Source organism: Dermacentor variabilis, chromosome 4 (assembly GCF_050947875.1).
Source record: "Dermacentor variabilis isolate Ectoservices chromosome 4, ASM5094787v1, whole genome shotgun sequence".
In the NCBI taxonomy this organism is placed as follows: domain Eukaryota; kingdom Metazoa; phylum Arthropoda; class Arachnida; order Ixodida; family Ixodidae; genus Dermacentor; species Dermacentor variabilis.
The window spans coordinates 101,143,770-101,161,162 of NC_134571.1; the positions used below are offsets into that span (position 1 = coordinate 101,143,770).

Consider the following 17,393-nt stretch of genomic DNA (forward strand, 5'->3'; position numbering starts at 1 on the left):
AAAGACCCGTGCGCAACGACTGAGCCAGTATTGCGAACGAAGGTAAGGTCAGGGCAGGTGTCACGAGATACGCTGTTGCCCATCCGAGTGGGGTGCTCTGGGTCGGTAAGCAGTGTGTATCTCATGTTACAGATGGCATTCCATAAGCGGGTCCCTTTAGCCTGCGATTTAACGTAACCCCATGCAGTATGCGGTGCGTTAAAGTCGCCGGTCACCACACAAACCCGTCCAAACCTACGAAATTCTGTTAGTAGGTGCTGCAAACAGTGCGTTCGCGAACGGGGGGAACTGTATGCATTGAGTATAAACAGACTCTCGCTGCGTTTACCTTGCGTAATTATTTCCAATATTTGGTGAGGAATGTCAATGTTAGTGGTATGCAGGCGACATGTAACATGTTTCGAAACTAAGGCTCCCACAAGAGGAGAGACACCCGAGAGCGTGCTGTAGCCGGATAAAGAAGGGGTGCAATTGACTTCCTGTAAGAGGATGACAACTGGAGGGTTCGTGGATGTGGCGATATACTGCTGTAGGGAACCTCGTTTTCGGCGGAATCCCCTACGATTCCACTACCACACCACTAGTTGCTCCGTGCTACGCGGCGCCATTATCATCGCGAGAGGAAGCAGGCGGTCGTGCATAGGGATGCGGGCGCTGGGTGCCCACATTTGAAGGTTGCGGCCGAGAGCCTTGGTCGGAAAGCGCGCTTTCGTTGTTACCGCTAAGCTCAGGAACTTGCGTGCGTGCGAAAGTGCACTCTATACATGATTTCACTTGCTCCGTAATCCCTATTTGAAGGGCCTCCATTTGACGTTCTATCCTGTTCAGAGCCGCCTGCATACTAGTGCTCATGTCTGCCACCAGCGCGTCCATTTGTTTTTGCAGGCGCTCACAGCGCGCCTCCATGTCACGACGTAGGCGGGCTATTTCTATTAGAGGATCGGGATTTGATAATGAATTGGTAATAGGGGAAGGGGTAGGGAGAGATTTACGGGGCGGAGCGAGCTGTGGGGGACCCTCCGCCCGACCTACCTCCCGAGGCGCCTCCATTGCTGTTTTCTTCTCCGGGGTCCGCTGCACCCCTGAAGGGACCAGGGTCACTTTGGCTGGGGCGTTGGTCTGCAGGGCCTTCTTGTAGGGTTGTTGGGAAGATGGAGAAGGAGGGCGCCTCTCTGGGAGGCGCACCGATGCCTCGCGGGATCGGGACCGAGACTTGGAGCGGGTCCGGAACTTGCGACGGGATCTCGAACGGGTCTCCGACCGGTCTTGTCTGGTCTCCTTCGTTGGGGCGCGCGACGTTCGGGTGTCCGCCGTATCTGTGGTAGTGGTCGGGTCGCTGGAAGGTTGAAGTTCACGCTGCTCTTTCCCGAGAGCTTTCCGCACCCAAGCTTTGTTCAGTGTCTGCCTAGCACGCCGCGGGCAGTCTGGATCCGCTGTAGGGTGGGTCCCGTCACAGGATCTGCAGTGTGGGGTGCACGGATGTGACGGGGTGGGGTTGTCAGTCCCGCACGTCTCGCAAATGACCATGTGCGGCGTAGGACAGTAATCAGCCCAATGGCTGATTTGGTTTGACCCATCATTCGTGCTTGAAGTATTTGAGTTCCAGGAGCCAAAAGCTCATCCACTAACTTGGAAGACGGTGTACCGGGCAAAAGACCATGAACAATTCCCTTGCATGAGTTGTCTGGGGCCGCAATATATGTTGTGATGGGATAGACTCGCTGACCATGGTTCAGCTCCCTCACCTTGTACAATGCGTTGGCTACGTGTGACTGGGGTGTGCTGATGATTGCCAAGTTCTGCTGAGGTCGCAGTCGGAATATGATGTCCTGACGATCGTCGGTGGTCAAGCCGGCTGCACTCCATAGAGCACTGGCGTGTTCTGGGCGCGTCCACTTATCGAGGCAAATTCCTCCGTGAGGCCGCAGAATTATCTTTTCATCGTGCAAAGGAAGCTGAGGCAGGTTCAGATTCCGACTGCGCTTGCGTACGGTAGGTTGGAAGGCGTCCGGAATGCCCAAGATGTTCTCGGAGTGTTGCATCTTAGCGTGCGTTTGACGGATGCGTCGCTTATGTATGACTGTCTTCCAACAGCCACCTGTGTCGTCGTCAGTTCTGTCGTCGTAAATGTTCGGGGTAGCATCTTCCTCCATCCTTTCCCCGGTCGGAGTGTCTACCTCTCGTTGTTGGAAGGGAAAATTGGCGACGATGGGGGATCGGTAGCCACCCCCGCGGTATCCACCTCGGGCGTCTTCGTTGTTGTCGAGGAACGCGCGGCGGGGTTCTCCGTGGCCGATTGCGTCTTCTGCTCGTTGGAAAATGACGTTGCGGTAGATAAATGCTCCATCGAAACAGAGCGGTGAATTGGCCGAAGGCCCTTTGCACGCCCGTTTAGAACATGGGCCTCAGAAGAGCTGGTCGCTTGGCGTTCTTGGTTCATGGTGTAGAAAACACGCCAAGGCAGCTATGGCCCCGGCAGGGGCAGCCGCGTTGGAACTGCTTCAGCTAGATGTGCGAACACTTCACGGAAACAATTAATCTCCTGTTGTTGATGTATGGTGCCCAAGTGAAATGAAACAGTGAATAATTTAGCACTGCGATTAGCTGCCAACTGCAGAAAGAAACGACAGCACTTTTCCCGTTCTCTCGCTCTCTCTCCTCGATGAAAAAGAAAAAAAAAGTAATTGAAGCGGTCTTCTCCCTAGCAGTATCGTTTCTGCGGGGAAGCCAGCTTCTACTGCTGCATCGAACTTAACGCGTATACAGTTGACTTTTCCTCTAAAGCACAAGTTCTGACCGCGATGTTAAACTGCGTAAAGGTGCCTGCGAGAGGGGCGGCTCTCTTGTGTTCTAGGTGTGCGTACATACGTGTCTCCGCTCGCCTTTCTATCCTCTTTTCCTCTCTCCTTTGTCCCCGTTCCTTCTCTTCCACGGCGCGGTGGGACACGGCGCGCAGTGATGGCGACCCTGGAGCGACTGGACCCCGAGGTGCTTCGGCAGGAGGCGCTACAGAGGGAGCGCGAGGAGCAGGACTCCAGCCCCGAGCAGCCGCTGCCGCTGTACCAGCAGCGGGAGAGCTACCTCACGTGATCTAGCTGCACGCGGATGCATGCGGCGAACCGGGCGAACCAATCTGTCTACGCCGATACGAGGGTTCAAATGCGCTGTGTCATGCTGAATACGCAGATTGTCGTCGTATCATCGAAGCCACAAGCAGCCGTATATCCGGCCCGTCCTTGGCAGCGAGTCCACGCGGGAACGACGACTGCTGGTCACCGCTCTTCTGCTACGGAATATTTAAGGTGTTCACCTTTACCGAGACAACGTCTGCGGCAAGGGGTTTCCCTTACCTACTTTCTCTTCCGCTCCGCTGCCTGCTTGTCCAAGGAGGAACAGTGCAAAATTTTTGCAGCTACACCACCTCGCGTGTCCTTTGGGGATGCGGGAGTGCAGACGTTATTATTGAGAGGGGAAAAAAATCTATGACGTATACGGTATGTAGAAATTTCGAGAAGAATGCGGCGTGGTGCTGGGTGCACAGTAGCAGAGCTATATGGCTTGAATGGCCGCTGTTTGTTGTGTGGTTGTTTCGAATGTGGGCTTCGAGCTCCGCAGCCTGAATGTGATTAAACGCAGATCTTGAAGCATTGTAGCGCGTATCAGTGGGAAGTATAAGGGCGCAGTATAAGCACAGGCATAGCGCGGCCGTGCGCTTCTCTCTCCCACTTCTGTTCTTCTTACGCGCTGCAGTGCTTTCAACGTTTTAATGCCAATTCGACCAACAGCAGGGTCCGTGTGCGCATGTACAATCAGTGACGAAAGTGTACGGTAAGCTGAAGTCGCTAGCAAGGGAGGTTCTTGTTTGTCACGCCCCACGAATTTTGTACACTTTTCGAAAACATTTATCGTTCCGTAGATACGATGAAGCTTTCGTTTGTTTCTGGAGTCAGTGATTCTCACTTCCGAAGATTTCCTCCCGAGAAGGCATCGTTTTTGTTCGGGTTTGCTACAATGACGACTTTTGCAGGAGCATCCGAGCCTGACCGTTCTGCGGTTTGGAATGGGATTATTATTGTACAGCTACCGGAGAAACGGACGGGGTTAGTCCACAACACGTGTCAACTGATTTATTTATTTATTTATTATCGATTGAAAATGTTAGCAACAAGCACAATATATCGCCGGCTCGGGTGCCCCCGCGATTCCATCTTGGTCTTTTGTAGCCTGCATTTCTTCTCAGTCTTTCAACGTTGCGCCATCTGCTTTAGAAGCGGTGGTAGTGAAGCATAAGATTGCAAGATTGTATTAGTTACCTCTTTCTTTAGAGGGAGGGAGGAGGGGGAGGTGCACTCTTTTCAAAGAAATGCTACGACTTGCTTGTGCAGTTAAATTCGTTTCGAAATTCTGTTTGCGCAATACACTTCGCATACGTAACGCAATTACTTGCATCGGATAACGTGGATTGGCTACGATGGCTGTGTGGGCGCGGATGTCTTTTCGATATTCAGTCACGTTAAACAAAACGTTTGCATCCGACTGGGAGCTCTAGCTGTTAAGGATCGCTGTAGGGCTTCTCATCGTGCAGCCATAATCGATTTTTTAATTGAAGTTAACGAAATCGCAAGGAAGCGCTACTGACCGTTGTGTATAGGAATTAGTTGGGATCTTGAGTTACAAGTATTGCCAAAATTATGAACATGTTACCAGAGTTACAGCGCCCTACCCGCTGCGGCAGTTCAATGGCTTTGTTGTCACGCTGCTGAGCATGAGTTCGCGGGTTGGATACCGGCCTTGGTGGCCGCATTTTAATGGGGGCGGGGAAACAAAAAAAAAAAGAAGAATACTCGAGAAATTAGATTTCGGGGTGCAATACAGAACCCCAGGTGGTCAAAATTGTTCAGGAGCCTCCCACTATGACATGCCTCATAAGCCCGTCACGTTATTATTTATTTATTTATTTATTTATTTATTTATTTATTTATTTATTTCACAGCGGCGTGCCCACCAAATGTAGGTAAACGATTACATGGAAGATTTATGAGCTTTAAACGCATTAACAAGTGCCGTGTGTGGCATTAAAAAGTATTTTTGTTGTTGGGCGCTGCAGAGTTTCCAACGCGGTGCGTCAAAATTTCGAGACGTCGCAATCTTTGGCACCTTGTTAAAAAAAAAAAACGGAGGACACGTAAGCACTTCGTATGAGTTCTGAATGCGAAAGCATTCATGTCCAATTTAATGCCGCTGAGTGGTCCTTCGAGTTATAAACTCCTCGTGGGCAAGCGAGCGCGCTGAGACGCTTGGCTGATGCCTCCGAGATACCACAAGGCTGGTGCACTTCGACCCGTGACGTCATATTGTCTTGCCCGGCTGCCATAAAATCTAACGGGGATACTCCCGAGTAAGCTGTGGTGATCTTGACGTCAATGCTTTCGTCACGCCGGGCTTGGCAATAGAAGTTTAGGTCTAAGTAGCATGAAAAGCAGAACGCACAGGCCTTCTATCTAGGGGGCGCCGATGTAGCCCAGTAAGACCCTCGGCTTACGAGGGTCAGGTCGTAGATTCGAAACTCGCTACCGCCAACGTTTTTCCTTTCGAATTTATTCTGTGTTTTATATGCATTAATTTCTTTATAGCGATTACCGAGGCGCAGTTAGAACGCCGGTGGTTGCTTGCGCTGTCAAGGAGCGCGCTGGTAACAGGCTTGTGATGGTGACGTTGCGTCGCGTCGATGCCCTCACCCCCTCACGCGACATCTTGCGCGCTATCGCTGCAGCAGGCGTCCCCTTTCGCCCGCTCTGCTCCGTCGAGGCGCGCTGATGACGTGGCGTCGCCGCCAATCGGAATTTAGGTGCCGTTTTTCGCTTGTCCAGACAATAGACGCCGGCTTTTTCACTCAAACGGCTATTTGATGCTATCGCATCAAAAAGTTAAAGATCAAGGTTACGGTACTGCTCTCTACATTCACTAGATTGTCAAATTATTTTTACTTTTGAATGCAAAAAAGTTCTTGAATGTTGACTGATTGCTTCTCAGTGACAGTATTTGCGCGCGTTACGCATATTTAGCGGGAAAATCGCCTCCCCTGATACGGCCCAGGCTGAAGATAGTGAATAGTAATATATTACCATTTGGGGGGGGATCGATTTCTTTCCATCACTCCACGCGTCTGTGTTTTGATGCGATGTCAACATGTACCTACTATGACGTCGCTAGCGACAACGACGCCTCGTAGTCGCATGCGACTCCGTGGCCGATGAAGTTATTTTAACTTCCGTTCGGGAAACGGTGAACAGGAAGGAGCGAGGAAGTTTACGCCTCTTGCAAGTGCTTCCAAGCGTTAATACTTGTGGCCTCTTTTTGTTTCGAGAGTGGCTGGTTATCAATACTTACAAGACCAAGTTTGTCTCCATAATTAGAGCAACCACGTATTTAATGCGCTGGATGTCCCAAGGAGCTCGTCTCCGCCACAGAGTCGACTCGCGTGTCGAGTATGTGCAATAGAAGATTATTCATAGAGTTTCATAAACAGCAAATAATGTGGATCGCTACAGCGCATTCTAATTAGGCAGAAGTTAACTACCTGTGCAGAAGTTAAGACGAATGCTTCATGGGAAGATAGAAACTGGAATTGATCAACGCTGGTCGAACAAGGGAAACCACAGCCTATGGTCAACGCTTCGACAAGGCGGCTTGCCTTCGACAGGGTGGTAGTTAGATATATTTTTAAAAAATGGCGTTATTAATTGTTGTTATTAAGCTGCTAATTAAGCTGCATTTAACGCCGCCGTGTACACTTCCGTAGGATGAACCCAGCCACGTTGCTATACGCAACCTTTCATCTTTGCGGAGCTCCTTGGCTCGTACTGACACACACACACACACACACACACACACACACACGCACACGCACACGCACACGCACACTCACACTCACACTCACACACACACACACAGCTTATTCTTGCGGCCCCTCGGAACGAGGGGCCGCAAGTCTTCGCAAGTTTTTGCGCAGCACGTGCTCGTACTCGATAAGAGTTTGCGTACGTCGCCATCGTTATGAAAGTTACATGCTAACAAGAGGGAGAACAGACAACCTTAAGCACCAGCACCCGGAAACATTTCGCTGTGCAGCGTAGGAGCGCAGAGCGGAAAGTTTCGTTAGTAATCCGAGCGCTTTTTGAGATGTCTCGTTAAGCGGGAAATGCAGGTTTGGAAGAGCGCAACAAACATTTATTCGTTAAATGAAGAAAAAGAAAACCAATTTCCGTGCTGGAAAGAACCCTTGACTTTCCTACGTAGTCATGGCCTGTGGTCAGAAAAACAGCGGGTGTACGTTTCTGTAATTACCTGTGTGTGTTTCATTGGCTTCGGAATAGTGACGGCCGAGCGTTGTTGACGTGAGCAGCGTCGCTATAATGTGCATTTCTAACGCAGGCTTGCGAGAGTTGAAAAGAAAAGCTATAAAGAATTGGTGCATAAAAAAAAAAAGTGAAAGTAGACGCTGTTATACGCCAGCTGCAACAGCCCTAATATGTGTGTATAGGTGAGCAATCCTTATAGCTGACCTCGTGTTACTCGTGGTTCTGCTTCGTCTACCATTATGAAACTATACCTGATGCACCGTGTGATTAAAATTGATGTTGCAGACAGTAGTGAGCTCCGCAATCTGCCCGACCCGCCTACGTGTCTTTGGTAAATAAAAAAAAGCACATGCATATAAAACCTGCGTGGCCACGGCTCCCGTTTCCGCTGGGCTTCGTATCTGCGTGGAGGCGCTGGTTGCAACGGCTTGGCGCGATCTTGCTGGGCCGTCCTCCACCGATGCCGAACAAAGCGCGGGATGATTGATAGTGCTCCTCCTGCTCTCTCGCATCGCGCACGGAAGCGGCGTATCACTGAACGCTATGCGGCCGTGGTCGGAGATAAATCCCTTAGTTAATGCGCAAATGGGAACGTGCGTCGTACGATCTACCAGTATGAACACGTGGGGCTGAAACTTGGTGGATAGCGAAGAAGCTCGAGAAAAGAGGCTGAGGATCGCGTAACAAGCAACGGAATGAGGAAAATGGTGGGTGCAACGCTAACAGAGAGCAATAAAGAGGGTATAACTGATAATTTTTATTGAGAGTAAGAGCAAGAACTTGGGGGGGGGGGGGGGGGGGGGAGGAGTTGCGCTGGCCACGTGATGCATAGAGCAGGCTATACCAGTGGTTTATCACGGGAACAGAACGGGATGCCAAGGGAAGGAAAACGTGGTCGAGCATGCGACAGAAAATTAGGTGGTGGGATGAATTCAGGGAATTTGCAGGTATAGGATGCCAATCCGCATGCTAATTCGATATAATGTAGACCGCAGCGCGCGACGTCTAGATAAGACTCCCCCCCTCTCCTCCCAAAAAAGAAAGAAGGGAAGAAATCGCTGGCAGTATAAACCAAGATGAGACAAACCTGACGGCATGCGGCCAATTGCTACCATTCGGCGCATTGTGCCGGTTGAATTTAAATGCCGTTGGTCCGGTCGCTGTTCTGCTCACGAGCAGTGCTCCCGACGGCTCTCCTTTGTAGACCGGCTGTAATAGTGGTGCATGCAGTGCGTCTTAGCGCGGCGCATTAGGAAGGCATCTTCGCTTACACTGTGTATTGTGTCATGGTCAGTGTTTGTGTAACACGCACGAATTATTTGTGGAGTGAAAGAACGACAATTCTCAACCGCTACCACCGTATCTCTGCGATGACTGCTGCCTGCCGCCCAGGTGATGGTGGTATATCGCTTATCCTGCATGGGGACTGTTAGGCCGGCATTTGTGCCGTGTGAAAATTGTCATGTAAACAATACAAACGCTATACGAAGAGCAGGAAGGGGAGGCTAGCAATTGTCTCCTAAACGGGACGCCACGGCTACCTACTAAAGAGAGAGAGGGAGACAAAGAAAAAGAAAAGAGCTAAAAGAAGAAGAAAAAAAAATGAGAAAGAAAGCACACCACAAACACATCGAACACTCATCCACGCGCAGAGTACGATAATTACAGACGATAGACTGTAGTCCCGTGGTTGACAAAGATTCCAGCACAGCTTTTGGAGCCTCGCATCGAGTTTAAGCACGACTTTTTGGAAACAAGATATCATTACGCGTGTAGTTCGATCATGTGGGAAGAACGCATCACGACGTGCCCAGCGGACCACTGTCGGGTGAAGAGCGTAGGCAGCTTTGTGGCGAGCACCCGGCTGACGATGTATCTATTATGAGAGCTAAGTGCTGTATTTCAATCACGTGGCCCTCTTGGCATTTTGAGCTCTGTAGCGGTGTGTTCAGAAAATTTTGATTTCACGAGTAAGCTGAAACGATGCGGGCGCAGTCGCTGCTCGCACGCTTTTACGCTTGTTCGAAGCACGCGCTAAGCTCTATAGGTATCGTAGTATTTATGCAAGGGCACATTTTCGCAATTTCAGGTAGTCTCCACTGTTTTACATTAAATAATGGGAACAACCGCATAGCCATGGATGTCTTGGGTATTTTTCGTAAGATCTGAAGGTAGTAGCGATGTTACTGAAGTTTACAGTTTACACTCAACTTAAAGCTCCAAGCATCATTTTATACATACGATATCATAACAGCTGTTACCGAAGTTATACCTATAGGTCACTCTTGTATAAATTTTACTCCTATTGATGTCAACTCTATAGGCCTGACGAAAGACATGCAAACATCCGGACTCGCGCGTATGTTAACATTACTTAATGTAAACAAACAGCTACAATTGCCTTTAAAATATGAAAATATGCGCCTTTTAAAAGTAACTTATAAAAGTAAACTATGAACGTAACCTATGACCACAGTGATCCGTGGTTCGTTCCTCTAAATGTTTAGTTCGATTGATGTACGTCATCTGCAAGCCTGACGAAAAATATTCAGGACGTCCAAACTCGGGCGCATATTACCATTATTTGGGGTATAAAACCTCCAGTCGCCGTTAACATGTGGAAATGCGCACCTTTATAAAAGTTCGTGTTCACGCTTCGAGATGGCGCAACATGTGCTTGTGACAGCGCGCTGTATATGGAAGTATGTATCGTTGGTTTCCGACTGACTGTACGCACGCACACCTCATTCCTCTGTCTGTTATATATATATATATATATATATATATATATATATATATATATATATATATATATATATATATATATATATATATATATATATGATAACATTAGACGTTTCGGCCCCGCTACGGGGGCCTTGTAGCGGTGCCGAAACGTCTTTTGTTTTCAACGATTTGTCGGCGCTAGCTATATCCCGCCATGAATTTTCCCGACCAGGCGGGATATACCGTTGAACCCTGGATTTCATATATATGTATATATAAAAAACAAGCAGCTTAAGTGAGGCGGAGAGGTGCCGAGTGTTGGGTGTATGACGCATATCACTTACATGCTTTCACAGAAAGCTCCATGGGTCAGCTTGGATTTTATCTTCCACCACATAGAGGACTATAGAACTCCTAGTCGGCGCTCTCTGCATTTTTGCGTCCAAAATTACTGGGGTGGTGCTTCGCAGCAGCACAATATTTACTTAGCACATTAGTGCTTTACTATAGCACGTAGCTTCATTAAAAAACAGAAAACAAAGCAAAAAAATAAAGAGCACATTGTTTACGTTCTTGAAAGTGAAAAACAAAAGTTATACAAAATAGTCGACGTGTCTTTCCCATGTCAGAATTTAGCCTTTGTGTGAGCTGCCCTGTTGACGTTGTACATATACTGTAAACTTTCCAAAGAGCTTCCATTTCATTGTAGAAGAAAAAATTTTCCTTTGGTATGTATAGAATGTGCGTGCTTGTTTCTCCCTCTCTCTCTCTTTTGCCTATGCCGGCAATCTATTGCATTTAACGGGAACAGAAGCACTGTGGCGTATGTGACGACGCGACAGCGCTGTATTTATTTCTTCTCGAAAGAGTCACTGATGTCCACTGCCTTTAGAAGATACCAGCCTGTCGTTGTACATACTGACGTCGTATATATGTTTATATAGAGGCTGGTTTTAGTTTTCGATCGCTGTTCGGGAAACCGCGTTGAAGCTTTGGTAATTATTTGGCTGTTGTGACCTCGCATCTGTTGTATTCGAAGCGTAGGTATCGTTCGTGTGGAAGCTGTGACGACTTAGGTCGAGTGTTTATCGCTTTTGTTTTAGTTCTGTTGTTGTTTTTTCTGTCAAGAATCTCAGGGAATGAGACGAACAAGGCATTTCCAATAAAGGTTCGCGGAGGACGTTGTTTCTATGGGCGTGCTATCACAGCGAGTGCGGGGAATGCATGTAGATGCACGTAACAAAAAATAAATAGATGAAATGTGGCAGTGAGGTTGCGAATTGATGCAATGCGTTTAACCGTTTAAATACGGGCTAGCCTTCGTCGGTTTTAGAACATAGCAAAAAGGATCGAGTTACGTGATCGCTTAACGCTTCAGACGTTCAGATATACAGGATGTTTCAGCTAACTTTAGCCAGATTTTTAAGATATGCCGATGCACTCTAAAGCGAGGCGACTAATTGCACGTTGCTCACTTTAGTATATGTAGTGTGTCGCTATATTATTTGTATTTTGCTTAATTAGATAATTAATCAAGATTAATTAACCAACCTTTGAAGCAATGAGGTTAGGCAAAAAATTCCAATTAGAAAGTTGTAGAGCGCTTTGCAAAACATCCGATTAGACAGTTTCCAACTTTATATCTATTAAGTATTAGTTTTGTTCAGCTTACTGCGGATGCCCGCGAAATAAAAAAAAAAGTCATCATCATCATTATCAGCCTGGTTACGCCCACTGCAGGGCAAAGGCCTCTCCCATACTTCTCCAACAACCCCGGTCATGTACTAATTGTGGCCATGCCATGTCTGCAAACTTCTTAATCTCATCCGCCCACCTAACTTTCTGCCGCCCCCTGCTACGCTTCCCTTCCCTTGGAATCCAGTCCGTAACCCTTAATGACCATCGGTTATCTTCCCTCCTCATTACATGTCCTGCCCATGCCCATTTCTTTTTCTTGATTTCAACTAAGATGTCATTAACTCGCGTTTGTTCCCTCACCCAATCTGCTCTTTTCTTATCCCTTAACGTTACACCTATCATTCTTCTTTCCATAGCTCGTTGCGTCGTCCTTAATTTGAGTAGAACCCTTTTCGTAAGCCTCCAGGTTTCTGCCCCGTAGGTGAGTACTGGTAAGACACAGCTATTATATACATTTCTCTTGAGGGATAATGGCAACCTGCTGTTCATGATCTGGGAGTGCCTGCCAAACGCACCCCAGCCCATTCTTATTCTTCTGATTATTTCCGTCTCATGATCCGGATCCGCCGTCACTACCTGCCCTATGTAGATGTATTCCCTTACGACTTCCAGTGCCTCGCTGCCTATTGTAAATTGCTGTTCTCTTCCGAGACTGTTAAGCATTACATTAGTTTTCTGCAGATTAATTTTTAGACCCACTCTTCTGCTTTGCCTCTCCAGGTCAGTGAGCATGCGTTGCAATTGGTCCCCTGAGTTACTAAGCAAGGCAATATCATCAGCGAATCGCAAGTTACTAAGGTATTCTCCATTAACTTTTATCCCCAATTCTTCCCAGTCCAGGTCTCTGAATACCTCCTGTAAACACGCTGTGAATAGTATTGGAGATATCGTATCTCCCTGCCTGACGCCTTTCTTTATTGGGATTTTGTTGCTTGCTTTATGGAGGACTACCGTGGCTGTGGAGCCGCTATAGATATCTTTCAGTATTTTTACATACGGCTCGTCTATACCCTGATTCCGTAATGCCTCTGTGACTGCTGAGGTTTCGACAGAATCAAACGCTTTCTCGTAATCAATGAAAGCAGAGCAGAGCAGGATTGGCCACCCTGGTGCAGTACTTGGCCACAACCTCCTATATGAACACAACAATAAAAAAAAGTACCACGTGACATACCCGCTTGCGCGCCGTGCATGATTGCAGCGTTCCCGAACTGTCCGAGTACAAACGAACATAGCCTCTAGCGGGTCATTCTGCCGCTTAAAAGGTGACAGGGCAGTGACGAAGGCATTGGCTGTGCGATTTACGTCAGCGATGTGCTTCCTTCGTGGCGGTTCTTTATGGCGAGGAGCAGACGCAGCGGCAGCACACCCGACTAAATGCTATGTTCGTTTGTGCGCGGAACGCTTGGGAGCAGTGCAATCACGACGCGCGAGTGGGCATGTCACGTCTTTTTTTTTTTTGTATTTCGCGGACCTCCGTAAGCTGAAAAACACTGATACTTAATAAATAGAAAGTTAGAAACTGCTTAACCGGACGTTTTGCAAAGCGCTCTACAACTTTCGAATTGGAATTTTTCGCCTAACTTTGTTGCTTCAGAAGTTGGGTAATCAATCTTGACTAGTTATCTCATTAATCAAAATACAAAAATAACGTGATACACTACATACAGAAGTGGGCAACATGCATCTAGTCACGTCGTCTTAGAGTGTATGGGCACATTTTTAAACTCTGCCTAAACTTAGGTAAAACACCCTGTATATATATTTTTTCTTGCCTTCTATAGCAAAAAAGACGACTTCAAATTACGCGTATGCAGCATGACCGCATACGGCAAGAAGCAAACTAGAATGGACAGAGCTAACCAATTTATTATTCAAACTGCAGACGATTTCGCTGCACCTGTTTAGTCCGTTTCGAAAGCATAATTGTCAGCGACCAGCTGTAACGAGCATATATGTGGTGCGCCGACGACCCGCTTAAATTATTGAATGCGTATGCTTCCCACTTATACAAGGTTCGAAGCGGAAATGATTGCCTGACAGACCTTGTATAACCTGTTTGCCATACTGACCGGCATAAGACAAAGGCTTCCGTATTCACGTCGTAGGTTATGAATCGAAACCCGAGCAGTTGTAAATATCGTCCTGATCTTTTGCATGTTTATTTTTCGGCTCAGCGTCGCTAGTCATTTCGTGCCTCTGTTGTTTTCATGAAAAGGCGAAACTGTATACTTAACGAAACGGAAAAATGGGCTATAGCATTTAGCTATCGCTCATGCTTTAGATTACTTGTTTGCCTTTTTTTATTGTCGTACAAGAAGGAGATTTCGCACAATTACGGTGCCGGCCATACTCTTGAACAGACGGTAACATTACTTTGTACAAAGTCAGCACGATAATCTTCAAGCGTTGCCTTTTTTTTAATCTCGCATTGTGATGTCAAATATGCGGTTGCTGCAAATCCGCATAGTGATATTCGTTTGCTATGAAAAAGAAAGAGTGTTATCAGTTAATCTATCTCACTGTCACAGTATGGCTCATTATCTCAGCGCCTCTTTGTGTTTTGGTCTTGCCGCACGGTATCGAAGTGTCGCTGTTCGTCTTGCTCTTATGCCCGCATATCGATGTTTTTTTTTTCTTTCTCAGTTTTCTTGCTGGACACGAAAGCAGACACAAGTCAGACTAAAATGGTAGATTACTTTTGCCTGAAACCTCTTAACATTGGATCAGGGAAGGCTGTCGGCTTCCATTACGAAGCCTTATCTGTAGACACGTATTATAGACTGTCTGAATAGACGCCTGTACACTTCCTTTGGCTTCATGTCGGGCTATATAGCAAGAGTGAGCCCTGCGATTGCATCTCGCTCTTGTACTCTTCTGGTGTACTGGAAAACAGTTAAGTAGACCAGCTCTTTAGGTTTATATGCTTCATCAATCGCAGCGTCAAGCGCTTACCTTCCTCGTATGCATTGGTTTCTATAACATGGCTTTCGTTCTCCATGTAAACTGAAAATAAATCTAGCGCTAGGGCTTCAGGTGATGCTCATATACGGCGAAACTGAACAGCTTGTGACCTCACGATAGATTTAAGGGGTCGAGAGAGATTGTGTTGCGATGTCCTTCGGCGGTTTCTTTGATGATGTACACAGCTTGACAGCAGACAAAGGACGGAAATGCACGACGGAGACAAGCGCTGACTTTCAGCTGTCTCCTCCGTCGTCCCTTTCCGTCCGTTGTCTGCTGTCGCGCTGGGTACATCGTCAAATATACTGCCGAAAGACATCGCAACACGATCACAACATGGTCGCAGCATGGATTACCAACTAGACGGGTCTCACGCCTTGCTTCGGTATGTTTGAGTTAGGCGCAATAGCGGAGAAAATGTTCAATGTCATGAGTAAGCATCCTTTCGACAGTCTATCGAACACGACTGTTGATCTAAATTGTCTGTTGACAGCCTGTTTATTGCCTGTAGATAAGAATAGATGTCTATAGGCTTTCTGCTCTCGCAAGATAAGTTTTTTCAAGGTTTATTAGAGCTGGGGACATTGCATAGTTCAAGGCCGAACATTGCATCAACCTTTTCTTTCGCACCGCTGGAAAAAGAAAAAAAAAACTAAGCAGGGAGTGCCACGTGACAATCGGGGTAATTTTCTGAAGCGAAACGTATACCGCACGTTGTGAACATGAAGTGTTTAGATGACATTGTTAAAGATGGTTATTATGCTCAATTTTACATTGTTAGAGTACGTAAAATTACACATATCTGTATCACTTGACATAATTACTCAATGTCCATCGGCTGACTTATTGTCGACAGTGTTTTGACCGTTGACGTCACTAGTGTTTTCACTGGTGGATTCACCGGTTTGGGCGGAGCAAACCCGACGTGCGCAATTTCTGACGCCAGTGTGCACTTGTTGAAGAACCCAGGGGCGCAGTGCTTGGACTCTCAGAGCGGATGTGTCAAGCGGTAAGTTATTTCACGTCATTTCATCGGCGTTCTACCGGTTCCGACGGTCACCTTGAGCGCCATCCGAGCGTCTCGCAACAGCTGCAGTGTGCGCTCAAAAGGCAGGCATAGGTTATTAACGTTTGAAACGCCGTGTTATAGGCTGCACCGCCTTCGGCACTTAATGCAGGAATGATAGGAAACGCACCAAACAACATGATGGCGAGCGGCCGTTTCTCTTCCCACGCCACGCGTGGTTGCGCTGGGCGATATAACACACTGGCTATATATGTTGTGTAGCTCGGAAGTTGTAACGTGCGCCTAATCGTGCGGACGCTCTGAAGGTAGTGTTGCCGCTGTAACGTTGAGAATGTTTCGGGGTACAATGTTTCGAAGTACAATGTTTCGGGGTACAATGTTTCGGGGTATACCGAGGCAGGGAACTAAATAGATAAAATGCGGCCAGTAGCCAGCGAGTGGCACGGCCTGGAGAAAGCGGCGGCAACTCCGCGGTGGCCAGTACCACTGGGATCGATCACGAACCAGTATTCAACGCCCGACATGTGCGCATTTGGCGAAATAGATCGGGGAGCCAACGGCGTCAGAGGAGGTTTCCTTGCGAAGGCTGACTGCTTGACATCATGTTCTCTCCCAAGATTTTCTTTGCTGCACGTTAGCGCTCAAGTTGCGGCAGGAACGGCGATATAGCGGGATACCATTGCTACCGCGCCATTTTAGCAGATTTACACATGCGCCTTGTCTGTAGAAAAAAAAAAGAAACTACAAAAGTTGCAAGGTTGATTTTATTTTCGAGCGCAGTGTCAATGCTTTTAATAACACGCTTAACCTGTTCACCGAGCCGAAGTTTTAACCCGTTATGGTGACGAAAAGTTGCGTCAGAGTTTGGAAGTATGCAGGCGTCACCATCCGGTCTTTCACTCTTGTTCATCTTGGTCGTGACGTGGACACCTGTTAATCACTTACTTTTGTATGGTGTTCTAGGACACCAATGGATGGTTGGCATCCCTACCTTTCTCTCATTTGCGTATCCCTCTCTCTAGGACACCAATTCACCGTCCTCCGTAAATATTTCTTTGTATTAAAAAAAATTATCTACCAATTTAGTTTGACTTGACGTATTTTTTTTTAGTGTCCGTTTAAACGTGAGATTGAACATTGTTCTTAAATCTTTGTTTTTGTATATTCATTGCACTGTCTATAAGGAGCGTCAATCAATCTGTTTGCTCACTTGTCTGTGCGTAGTCGCCTAGGTTGTTAGTTTAAAGGAGAACGGACATTGAAATCTGATCATTCGATTCCCATTTGATACTAATCTTCTTCTTTTGCTTTTCTTTTGAACTGTAAGCGTATGCCACTTCCCATTGTGGAGCATGTCGCAGATTTCCCGAGCTTGTTTTTTTCTTTTCTTTTCTTTTTCTTTTTTACGAACGTAACGTTTTGCTGCTTCTTAGTTTTGGTTCCCATTTCCGAAAGCAGCAGAAAGTCTCACAGCGTTGTACAGCGCGAGTGCGGGAGTCGTGGCTACTGCAGTGTTGCCAACAGTATTTTCGCGCAGTTATTCTATATGAAATCTTCCCGGTGTCCCAGCTAACATTAAAGTTGTTGAACGAAAAAAAAACTATTTAAAGAACACG

At 47.2% G+C, this 17,393-nt stretch overlaps 1 protein-coding gene across 5 annotated transcripts in view; it reads left to right on the forward strand.

Moving 5' to 3' along the window:
- Positions 1-6,033, forward strand: part of LOC142579575 (uncharacterized) — a 113,107-nt gene extending 107,074 nt beyond the window's left edge. For 3 of the 5 annotated variants that reach the window (XM_075689935.1, XM_075689932.1, XM_075689933.1), the window contains exon 23: positions 2,957-6,032. In XM_075689935.1, coding sequence (XP_075546050.1) covers positions 2,957-3,090 — 134 coding nt within the window. In that variant the 3' untranslated portion in view covers positions 3,091-6,032. Of the gene's footprint in view, positions 1-2,956 lie in introns of all 5 variants that reach the window. The other 2 variants (XM_075689934.1, XM_075689938.1) reach the window with 1 other exon arrangement.
- The last annotated feature ends 11,360 nt before the right edge of the window (positions 6,034-17,393 follow it).